At 44.4% G+C, this 11,602-nt stretch overlaps 4 protein-coding genes across 4 annotated transcripts; 3 read left to right on the top strand and 1 right to left on the bottom strand.

The window, feature by feature from the left end:
* Positions 1–52: 52 nt before the first annotated feature.
* Positions 53–1,202, top strand: LOC143260807 (uncharacterized). Its single transcript, XM_076527406.1, has 2 exons — positions 53–760; positions 840–1,202. The coding sequence occupies exons 1-2, from the start codon at positions 186–188 to the stop codon at positions 1,066–1,068; spliced, it is 804 nt and encodes a 267-aa protein (XP_076383521.1). The 5' UTR covers positions 53–185; the 3' UTR covers positions 1,069–1,202.
* On the top strand, positions 1,176–2,651 carry LOC143260806 (uncharacterized). Its single transcript, XM_076527405.1, has 2 exons — positions 1,176–1,976; positions 2,202–2,651. Exons 1-2 carry the CDS (start codon positions 1,322–1,324, stop codon positions 2,387–2,389), a joined length of 843 nt encoding a protein of 280 aa, XP_076383520.1. The 5' UTR covers positions 1,176–1,321; the 3' UTR covers positions 2,390–2,651.
* A 21-nt stretch (positions 2,652–2,672) lies between these two features.
* Positions 2,673–3,924, top strand: LOC143260808 (X-linked retinitis pigmentosa GTPase regulator-interacting protein 1-like). Its single transcript, XM_076527407.1, has 5 exons — positions 2,673–2,976; positions 3,043–3,241; positions 3,317–3,464; positions 3,538–3,643; positions 3,746–3,924. Exons 1-5 carry the CDS (start codon positions 2,896–2,898, stop codon positions 3,806–3,808), a joined length of 597 nt encoding a protein of 198 aa, XP_076383522.1. The 5' UTR covers positions 2,673–2,895; the 3' UTR covers positions 3,809–3,924.
* Positions 3,916–6,297, bottom strand: LOC117227326 (uncharacterized). Its single transcript, XM_033482458.2, has 3 exons — positions 4,848–6,297; positions 4,493–4,729; positions 3,916–4,326 (listed from the first exon to the last, which is right to left on the bottom strand). The coding sequence occupies exons 1-3, from the start codon at positions 6,190–6,192 to the stop codon at positions 4,130–4,132; spliced, it is 1,779 nt and encodes a 592-aa protein (XP_033338349.2). The 5' UTR covers positions 6,193–6,297; the 3' UTR covers positions 3,916–4,129.
* Positions 6,298–11,602: the final 5,305 nt, after the last annotated feature.

The following is an 11,602-nucleotide window of genomic DNA, read 5'->3' as shown; positions in this document are numbered from 1 at the left end:
GAAATTTACAACATTTCTAAAAAAATCCCTCCGCCATATCCATTCCAAACATTATCGACTAATTATGTTGCAGCGATGCGGTAAGACTCGGTGAAGAAATCCCAACTTTCCGAGCCCAAACCGACCACCAGAATTACGATAGCCATGCGTGTCCCACAAAGTGGAAATTACCCGATACCGATAAAATGATGTCTTTTTTATTTAATGTTTTCCAAGAGCTTTCTTTATCGGCCAAAGTGCTCGACGAGGCCAACAGTTTGTATCGTCCAGCGATAAGAAACGATCAGCTTGACAGTAACAATAACATTGATATGACGGGCCCTCGAGCTCCAAAAAGCGATCCTGGGAGATTTCAACAGACTATGTCTCACACTAGTGGAGCGGACATCATGAGTGGGAAAAGTAGAGGCTTCAGAGTGTCACGAGTTGGTTGTAGTTCGAGGAAATACTGTACGAGAGGTTGCAGCAGGTCACACCAGAATAAATCGAAGAGAAAAGGATGTTTTCCGACTGCGAAGAGGAGTTTACAAACTACAGAATTTGTCGAGAATAGTCTTTGCAACTGCAGCAGCTCGCTTGGATGCAACATTCGCTCCAATTGCGATTATCGTTGTTGCAACGGCGATAATCAACACGACTTGCCACCGATGGTCATGAAAAGAGGCACTGAACAGGTGCCTCCGATTAGGAACAACGTTGTTAATTCTACAGTTCCTAGTAAGAACGGGCAGAACGGAGTCGGCGCAATACACTCGCCACGGTAAAAAAAATGGACTTCCATAAGCGATTTAGGAAGGGGAGAATGGTTACACGAAACAGAAATGATTATTCTTTTGAAGTAAGCTACTGGATGAGGATAAAAGGGGGTCGTACAGATCGAGGGACATGAACAACCGTTATTCAGGGGTGGAGAACGAGGGATTGGATGACGCAGCAACGTTGCAGGAGTATATCACTGAGCTGGATTGGTGTAAACAGCTTATCGACAAGCATCCTGCTACAAATGGTCCGTGCGGAATCCCAGTAAGAATATACCCATTCTGTGACACAATTATAGCTTTCTATTAGAAAACTGAAACGTAGATAATGAAAGGATTATTTAGGTGAAAGCAATAACGAAAGCCTTAGAACATCCGCGATGCTGCGGTGAGGTATCCACTCCGGAGTCCATGTGTAGTGTCAATTGTCCTGGAGATTGCGGTGATAACGTCAGTTCGGTATCCGATCCATTTCCGATGGTGATACCTGATGGTCAGGGTTTGATGGAACTCCATGTCTCGTCCCTTCAACTTTCAACATCTGTTAGTATCATAGAAATGCGATGATTATTTGCAAATATAATTCTTACATCGAATACGTCCAGGCGAAAGAAATCCTTTTTCGGGAGGTCGACATAAACAACGTTTCGGTGTTCATATGCTGGGACATATGGGACCAGGAAACAGCTTGCACGCCTACGCTCAAGTGTCCCGAATTGAACTTCAACTTCTCCATAGTTTATCGCATCCCTGATCTTTTTTGCTTCTTCAACTACGTCTTCTCGGAGCTCGTGATATTTCATGTGCTCGTCCACTGCGACGACGGCACCAGCTATTCTGTAGCGTCAGGGAAACTTAGCATCAAGGATATATTAGACTATCCGCAGAACAAACTGCACTATGTAGCACCAATGCACAGTGTGTTCCCTTGTTCGGTAGGCATGAACTTCGGACAATTATCTTTGTGGGTCAGATTGAGCTGCGACGTCGAGCATGTCGAGACGTTCAAGAAAAAGCTCAATTTACCGATGCATCCTGATCCCGGGTCACCGATGCCACCAAGCCAGTCCCCACCGATGCGCACATCGCTATCTCCAGTTTATCAATCACCCACGAAGATTCATACTACGCCGCCCCTACAGTTGCAGAACGATTTCACGTTTGACAATACCGGAGATGCGATGTTCAAGAATATGTCTTCTTACATCAGCACATCAAGTAAAACAAGATTTTCCTTACTGTTGCATTAGGCATATAGAAAGGAAATCGGCTTAAATTCATATACATTGAAATTTTCTTGTAAAATTATTCGACAAAAATTCAGCATTTTCAACGTTGCAAAAGCGACGACGCTTGCCGAGCTACACAGCCTACTTTCTTTTTGTACACCGAATGGAATTAGGAACTGTGTATACCAACTGAATGAAATGATTTTATTCAAAGATGGATCGCAACATCAGGACCGGCATTATGAACATCCTTTCACCGACGACGGTCCGTTGACCGTAATGAAAGAGAGCGGATCAGAGTTTCACTTGACCTCTTCACCCAGGCAAGCAGTAACAAAAAAGGAGATTATCACGCTAGACGATGAAAAGGGAGATTCCCGGACTGAGCAGGACGATGTGTAGTCGATTCGTAATTCTGCGTCGTCATTTCGATGTTGTATGTTTCTTATCATTGAAAGACACGTTGCTGTTTAGGGATCTTTCGAACGGTACGCTGATGAACGAGACGGAGGATCGAATTCCCGTTATGACGACAAGCGTACGCGAGTTCAATAAAATATTGAAGAGCGGCGCGAGCGAGCCGCAAGTTGCCAAGGATGACTCCGATGATTCGATGCAAGAAGTGAACAATGTTTTATTGGAAAAGAACTGGCAGCAGTACCGGCGACGAAGTTTTGTTACGTAAAACCAGCTTAATAATATTGACATCGCTACTCACACGAGCTTTGTCGTACGAGAGTTGAAGATTGCTTGTTATTAGATTTTGCGATTACGCATATCAATTCACGAAAAGAACAATTACGCTCAGAGAAACGCATTTATTCGTTACAATGTTAAATATCTTCACACTCTAGTTACAAGCAGTACAAAACTTTCGATTCATAACGTAGGATTACAAGCAACGTAATATGTTTAAACATGAAATTATAGAACAAAACCAAAAAGAGAACGATCAGAAAACTAACGGAAACGGGATACACGAAAGCGAAGTACGAATTTCAATGTTTCGGGATCAATTCAGTTCTACTGAAACTAAATTTGTTTGCTTGTTACAGTCCATCGAGGACAACACGATAATCATTGAGATCGTGAACGTAATTCTGTTCCCAAAATGTTCTGTGTCGGAAAATCCCGAAATACAACTTCTCTACGTCGAGTATTGCTTCCTTGGGTATCACGGAGCCGATATGGAGACGATCTCGGTGAAAAAGCCTACGCCACCTGAACAAAAGTTGACGTATAACTTCCGGAGAAGTAATCCCAGAAAATGAAGCTATACCGTGTTACTTTTTAAAATGGACGAAGGGACTAACAACTTGTGAATTGCAGCGTTCAGAGTGGACCCGAAAAAACACCGGTCACAAGACAACATACTGAGGGAGATGGTGAACGAAATTGCGGATACGAAAATAAAATTCATTCTTGTCTGCGAGCCCGTTCCCGAGGAAATCGAGTCGAAGGAGTGCATAGAAGTTGGGTAAGAGGAAAGCGAACTTTTCACAGTGCTGCGCATAATTTAATGAAAATTGCGACTTCAAATGTAACCATAGGTACGCATACTTCGACATACGGAAGTACGCGTTGGAGAAAAGTGAAACGATTTCGTCCGTTCCGATATACACTCCAGACGAATCGGAACAAATTGGCCTCATAAAGGTACAGAAAACATTTCGATCGACCTATAAATATATTCTACTATATATATATATATATTCTACTATATATTCTACTATAATATATTCTACTTAATCACCACAGATATTAGTGCTGGGTCTCGACACGATACGCCAGCGTTTAGAAAGAGCCAATTCCGAGGAGTAACCGTGAAAAATCTTGTCTATGTCCATGTAGCCGCATGCCAACGGAAAACTGAACATTTCTGTTGTGCCCGACGAACGGTGTCGTTTCAATGACCATTAAAAATCACATAATGAAAAGTTGGAGTTTATTAGAAACTACTTACATCACGATACAAAATAGTCTAAAGTATACCTGCGCATGCGTTACTAAAAAGCGTTACACTGATCGTAGCAATTATTATAGCAATTATTTGTCGATCAGTTCTACCGTCCGAGTAAGGTGACGCAGTGTCTGTTTTCAGAGAATTCCTCCGCGTCATACGGATTTCGATGACAAAACTAGCTAGCTTCGTTTCTTTTTCTGCTCTGCCGTTGCATTCTTCGAGTTCTTAGTCTCTTTCAAACTGGAGAGTTTCGATTTCCGGAATATATCGTTAAACACGCTGGTGGCCACTTGAAAGTCCCTGCAGTCCTTCGGAGATCGCGCGATCGACCAGACACCTGCTATCGTGTCGATTCCTTGGCACACTTTGCATGCACCTAAACGTCAATTATTAGATCAACGCATCGTCCGCTACGAGATTTTATGGATCAACATACAACAGCTGCTTTCAGTGCTCCGGAAACCTAGCGTAACGACCTCCGTCAAAGTGAAATTCAGACCCATACCGTTAAGCAAGTGTGTAGAAAATGTACAATCGCATACCGATGAACACTGCCATGGAGTTGGTGGTGTTGTCAGTGGCAGTCAGAGTGAAGGGTGAGCCACGCTTGAGCGGTGCGTGGCCGGAGACGTTCCATGTTCCGTTGAGCAAGCTTTCGTGGTAACGCGGAGACGCTATGTCCGAGAACGTCACGATTATGTTGTGATTCACGACCTTCATATTCAATTTGACGCCCGCCTGAGCCGTTGACCAGGACCCTGACAAACGGCAAGGTAAGCCTAAAAATATCGCTTGTTTCACATACCGTGGGAGGGGGCTGGGGGTGGCAACCGTGTTGCAGACCGCGAAGCTTCGCGTTTATGTTTCGAAATAATTAAATCGATCTAAATCGTTTACCTTCTTTCTTGTCGTTCTTCGAGCCATCCAGCTTCAGCTCCTGTAACTCTTCCATGATCGTGTCGAGTACCTGACTAGCGATTTCTTTGGTATCGTGTACCGTGTCGGAACTGTTCGAGTTTCCCTCACCCTCTAGTAACGAGAACAAGTTACTACTTTGTGATCCTTTCTTAGCCAAGTGTCTTCTACGCTGGCTCCCTCGCAAGTTAGTATTACCGTTTCTGTCATTCGTTCGCCGAGTGTCATCCTTGTCGCAGTTAGTTGGATCATGATCCACTGGTCGATCGTGTGTTTCAAAATGGGACAACGACGCATCGTTCGCATCGTCCATCCCATTGTTTCGATAAGTTGGAGAGATGCTATTTTCTTTATTCGAAGCAGGCGAGTCTACGTGCACGTTAATCCCTAGAGACTGTAGAACCTTTCCCAGCGGCTGATTCATCGCGTTCGGCACGTTCACCGCAGGTGGATTATTATTATAATCTTGCACCGGAAGGAAATTATAATCTTTGGACTCGAAACGTCCAATACCTTCATCCACAGTGGGAATCGCTCCCAACTGAGGCTGACTATATACATTCTGGTCGATGTTGTTCAAGCGTTGCAGGCTAGTCCCGCGATGATAATTGTTCAAATTTTGCAATTCGAAAGCAGTGAGCTTGTGAGACAATTGAGGAACCTCCGCGACGGTATTCGGACTTTGCAAAACGGTTAGAGGATCGACCACGTCTAGAGGCTTGCTATTGCGACCCAGGAAATCGAGTTGATCGGCATGCGGCGGTACAGCCACGGCTCGTTGCATCTCTTCGCTCGATAAATTCGGATCGGCCGCGTCGAAATTATTGCGAAGTTCGGGGACCATGAAGTTATCGTTCAATCCAGACGTTCCTGGAACCCACTCTGGAACCATGGTACTAAAAGCGTACGGCGAGTTCTCGATTCGATCGTCCAGGGGCATGTAACTCGGATCATAATACAGCGAAGAGTCGTCTGTCCCGCGATGTCGAGTGTTCCGGCTCAACGTCGCGCGACGTTCGACCGTGGGATACTGCTGAAAACCATTGAAAGAATTGATGGGATAATCGGCCTGCCTGAAATCTCTGTTGCGAGCAGCCTGGTAACAGGGCTGGATCTGATTGTTGCATCGATAGGACGTAGCGTTTAGAGTTTGCCGTATAAATCTGTCCGGGTTCGTCGTTTCGGCCGCGTTCACTGGGATTTTATTCGCCACTATGTCCTGGAGAACGTCGTCTTCGCTGTAATAATCCGAATACTCTATTCCTTGGTCGCCGGGGCCCTCCTTCGAAGGATTTCCAGTAGTGGTCTTCATGAGGCGCTCGATCATGCCCCCGGTCTCGCGCAATTTCGCGGAATCATCGTTTTTCGTAAGCTTGTCGTTCAGTGTCGTCGGGACGTCAACGTAATCGGTCTCGTCTGCCTTAACGGCGGTAATTTTGTCAGCGGGGACCGAATGTTCGTTCTTCGCGCGTAACTTATCTAACTGGTTACGTTTGCTGTGCGAGCCCTCGTTTCCGGACAGTCTCTTTGCGCTAACTTCCCTTCCTTTAGTTAACGTTCTCTAATCAAAGGAATATTTTTCAAGCATTTATCTGATGCTTGTCAAAACATCGCGACAACGGAGTAACGGGGTCAAGAAACAAGCAGAACGAAGCTTACCTACCTTCGCAGACCCACTCCTTGGCCAGCCAGGATGCAGCTTCCTGTGTCGTCGATGATGCCTGCGAACGAAAATGATTTTATACTTTCACATTGCAAAAAAATAACCGTGCAAAAGTATCTTTCGAGCTGCTTCAAGCATGCCTTTTTTTCTTCTTCTTTCTTCTGCCCTTCGACTCCGATTGGCGACCACTTTGATTAGAGTTTCCCGCCAATCTGGAACCGGCTTTCGGAGGAGATGGCACCTTCACGGACACGAACAGCTTCTTCTGCTTAGGATCCCCTCCCCGGGACAGCTTCTTCATGGTTTCCTGCATCTTCGGCGACTTGAGAGCATCCTTGGCCATCTTCCTTGCCAAATTTTCGTTGCCGGACCTAGAGACTCTGCCATCCATCGCGTGCACACCGTGCAGCCTCGAATTATGCTCGCTGGACATCCTGCTATTCCGACTTAAATGTCTTTTCCGCTCGATAGAACTTTGATCCTCGCTCGCAAACGGATCGCCCCGACTCGCTTCAGCCACGGCTTTGCTTTCTCGAGATTCGACGCGAGCTTCGATGCAGACTGCGCTGATTAGTAGCGATACGATCATGGTCAACCTGCTCGATCGATTAACATTTAACTTGATATCGTATTATCGACGACGATTTCAACCGACGCGTACCTAAATAAACTTAGCAGCATTCCTCCGCGAGGTGAATCGATCGACGAATCGGCGCTGGTTCCATCGAATCGACGTACGCCGATGAACAGTGCCTCACTTGTCAACGCGTACACACATCCCAGCCTTCCCTTCGACTTCTGTTCTCGTGAAATCCGATGAAAATGTTCGCTACGCTAATATGCCCTCCCACACGGTGACATGTCCTCGATAGAGGTTCGCAAAGGGCGCTCGCGCGACACTCGATGCTCGTTTCTCGGCGACCAACTTTTGTCTCGGCAGATCGATTAGCCCGGGTTCACACGTCGAATAAAACGGCACGCACCCTTCGTTACCTCCCGCTGTCTCCCGCTGTCTCCCGCTGTCTCCCGCACAAGTGGCCATTCAGAACCGCGGAATAAAGGGAACCGCGGAGACATCGGTCCATTTGTTTCATCCGGGAAACGTTAGCGCGTGTACAAATCCGCGGGGCGCGCATCGCACGCGTGTGTACGCGTATATCTCTCGCATAGGGCCGATTCCTGTGCGATCAAAGTGACTTGGAGCCGGGCCAAGTACACGCGTCGGCCTCAATTAGTCAGATATTACGTATGAATGTCCTACACGCGACCACTCAGCATTAATAACACGAAAATGAACTTATAGCTGTCTGTTGCGGCGGTGTTGCTATCTTTTTCTCATCCTTTTTCACGATGCACCCCGGGCTAATATCGCGCGTGGACGACGTACCGAGCGCGATTCGGTACTTTCTGCTAGCCCGAGGATAGCCCGGATGGATTTCGCCCTTGGAAATTTTACGCAACATTTATGACCTTCGCTGCAGAATCTTTAATGAATCGGTTTTAACGGACCGTTTGGACGAACAGTCATCCTGGACAGAGAACAACAAACACCATCGGTACGCCGTCGGCAAACTGGCGGTGGCCATTTTCCTCGCCGAATAAAGCTGCGTACGGTGTCTTAGCTGCATTTATCAGGGAACCGTAAACATTCCATGGTCGACGAGCACAAAGAGAAACGCATACATTTGAAAGCGATTTACTATGTTGAAATGTGCGAAATGTTCCTTCGTGTGTACCGCAGAAGACGAGGATGGAGGAGGGACGGGGGAATAATGTGTTTCGCGAGGAAGTATATTTCGTCCGTCGTACAAGTACTCTTAAGCAGTAAGTACGCGCGATACGCGTATTAAAACCAAGTCAGAACGTAAATAGACTGCCGACGATCGGTCGAAGTACCATCGGCGCCGGACAGAAGCCGGCTGCGAGGGTACAGCTAAAAGGACGAGTCGCGAATAGCATCTAGCGCGCCCATAGAAATTATGGTCGGTACAAGGGATCGCAACACACAACGTACATATCGGCGTTGGACTGGCAGAGAAATCCCTGGAGACGCGTACGCATTGATTATTATTAGAACCAGCCAAAGTACAACCGATCTAACGTTCGTCTGGGAACGTTATTGTAAGTGCACGGGAACACACGACCAAGATAACTCGACCCTCGCCGTTCTGGATCACGATTTCTCCATGTGGCGAGATTTCCGCCTCCTCCGACTCCTTTTCAAACGTTTTCTTATCCTATAATATCCTGTAATAAACGTAATTATAGCCTCGGAAGACGCTTGGTTGAAGCAATTGAAACACACAGGAACTAAATTGTATTTCCCACTTTCGTAATCTGAATTAATAGAATTGTTGGTAAGAAAGAAATTAATTTGTATAAACTGAAAATAACGCGACAGAATTCTTAAAATTCTTCCAGTACTTTTACTGTATTCAATTTTAAATACTCGTTTGTATAATAACTGTATAGAATCAGCGATCTTCGAGTAACGAATTATAAATTCTTTTTAATGTTTTTACTAAATTGAAATATCGTCCGTCTATTTTTGTCAGAAATGCATAAAATCTGGAAACGCGAGCGATTCTATCAACTGCATTACTGATTCTGTTAACCCGATGACGGAGAAGCGGCTTGAAATCAAAAATAATTCTCGTCGATGCTATTTTGACGAAGATGAGTTGATCTTTCAGCGGACAGACACGCCAGAGCAATGGAACGAACACTGTGCACCGGCTACGATAACGACGTTAGCTGTCATTCGACAGCAATTCTGTTTACGAAAAGTATGGCACGGTTTAACGCTTACAATTAGTCTGCCGCGTCAATCGTATGCGAGCGATGGAATTATTTGCTCAGATTTGAAAATTCATTTTTAGACTGATCTTCTGAATTTTATTAGGGTCCGCAAAACGTAAGAGAACGTTGAAAATATAATCGATGTCGTACAGCTTAACTTTTCAATTTTAATCCGGATCGAATCGGATATTTTAATTTTATAAAATTTTTCAAATTACTGGCGCGGCAGTCGAAGTATTTTTAAACGATGTTAAACTTGTTATTCGCGTGATCGGACCCTTCCGATTATTCGATTAAGCCTTGGCGCGTGCAAAGACGTCTCGGCGAACACGAATCAGAACACAAAGGCAGTAATCTCGCCAATGATAGGAAACCGGTATTTATTGCGGATCGAGAATCAGGCTCTAATAGATGGGATATCGTTATCGCCGATAAATCAGAATTGTGTAACGGTCTTCTGTCAATTAATGTCTGGCACGGCCGCGACGGCGGACCTTTAGGACGATTATACGAAGGTTACTGTGACTGCGTTGTTCGAATGAGAAAGATACGTTGTGTTCACTTTGATTATATTTATTTGATATATTTATTTACACTTGTAGTCACGTTTTGCCCACGTAAGATTTTAAGAATTGCTTCTTATCAATTATAATCTGTGGTCTTTGGATGAATACACATCGTTATACCGAACTGTTTTAACCGGTTAAGCGCGTTTCTCGTGTATAAACGTCGAACCAAATCTCTATTACGGTGCGTTCGACGTGTTTACTCGTCGTTAAAAACATAAAATCACCATTAACTATGAAAACTCGAAATTTTAATAAAATACAATAAGAATATTATTTGGTGGGATATTTCCTTTATACTACCAATAGAACTGCTAAGTATTTTATACGGAGTATTTTATACCGTGTTTCGAGAAATATCACACCGAACTCGATTGAAAAATTCTTAATACCTTTTTGTCTATATGTGTCTATCTTGTTTATGTATTTTATTATTATTTGAGAATTTTTAAGTTTATAGTAACAATAACTTTTCAGAAATAAATTGTTAAGTTTTTCTTAAATAAAAGTGTAGTTCTTCTTCGTTTTTCATAAACGTGTAATAGGACCGTTCCGCCCTGCGTTCGTCGTGTATACACGTCATCGCTTGATTTTAATTCCGCACACTGCGAGGAGTTTTTAAAACTAAATTCGACGCTTAACTGTTTTAAGATTGTACGAGCTATGACTATTGATCTGGGCAATGTTTGAAGTCCACAAATTAACCACTTGCAGTACCATTTCCTTAACAGTTACAGTGATTATTTCGACTGTAATAAATACTTAGACGAAAATGTAGATCTATAACTATTATATGCTTACGTTCGCTTGAATGCTTAACACTAAACCGACCTCGCCATTTTTATTATAATGTATGCTTGCATTGTAAAATGTGTTCAATCCTTTTCTGTGAAAGAGCCTTTATAATTTCAATAACTATAAAACAAGAAATGTGAAATCGATCACTTTGACAAGCTCGGTGGGTTTAATGTTAAATATTAACGACAAGAAAGCAGAACATTTTTCCGACTTGAAAGAATTAAATACTTAACGTTTTACTGCCATAAATCTCCATGAAAACTAAGAGTCGTCACGGTAAAGGCTTAAATCTCATTCCAGAGTACATCGTAATACGTATATGTGAAGTTTCCAAAATAATGCAATAATAAATGCTTCGCTACGTAAGGAAAAATTGATAAATTCTTGAATGGATCTATCCATATGGCAACTTGAAAGTCGTGATCGGCGTTCGTTCCAAGGGTTGCGACCTCGCGATCCAAGAAAGTGGAAAACAGAAGAGATTCGTCGAGGTCTTCGAATCCGGTCGATCTTCGCAAAAACCAGGCAGTCTAGCAAAACTCGAAGGTTTAACAACAGGTGCGTTCTTCCGGTGGCGAACTTGATAACCGGCGAACAACATAGATCGCCGTTGGCCGACGACGCGGCGCGTCGCGACGACGGTCGTCGCACGGCGGTGAAAGAAACGAAGAAAGGAAAGAAGACGACATCGACGGCAATGAAGAAGACGAAGAAGAAGAAAGAGAAGAAGAAGAAGAGAGGCAGAAGAGAAGCGTGGAGGGTGTCGGGACGCGTTGCGGCTGGCATTGGTAGCAGTCTCGAGATAGCCGCCGGCTGGCTTCCTCGCCGCCTCGGGGGATTTATTCGGGGATTCCGAGCGCAAAGTGGTGAACGATATATCCAGTGGCCGATCGATCGATCGCGCTTAGAGT

The sequence above is a fragment of the Megalopta genalis genome, unplaced genomic scaffold, assembly GCF_051020955.1.
Source record: "Megalopta genalis isolate 19385.01 unplaced genomic scaffold, iyMegGena1_principal scaffold0020, whole genome shotgun sequence".
Lineage (NCBI taxonomy): Eukaryota > Metazoa > Arthropoda > Insecta > Hymenoptera > Halictidae > Megalopta > Megalopta genalis.
Note: the sequence above shows the minus strand (reverse complement) of the source record. Positions and strands in the feature narration are given on the sequence as shown.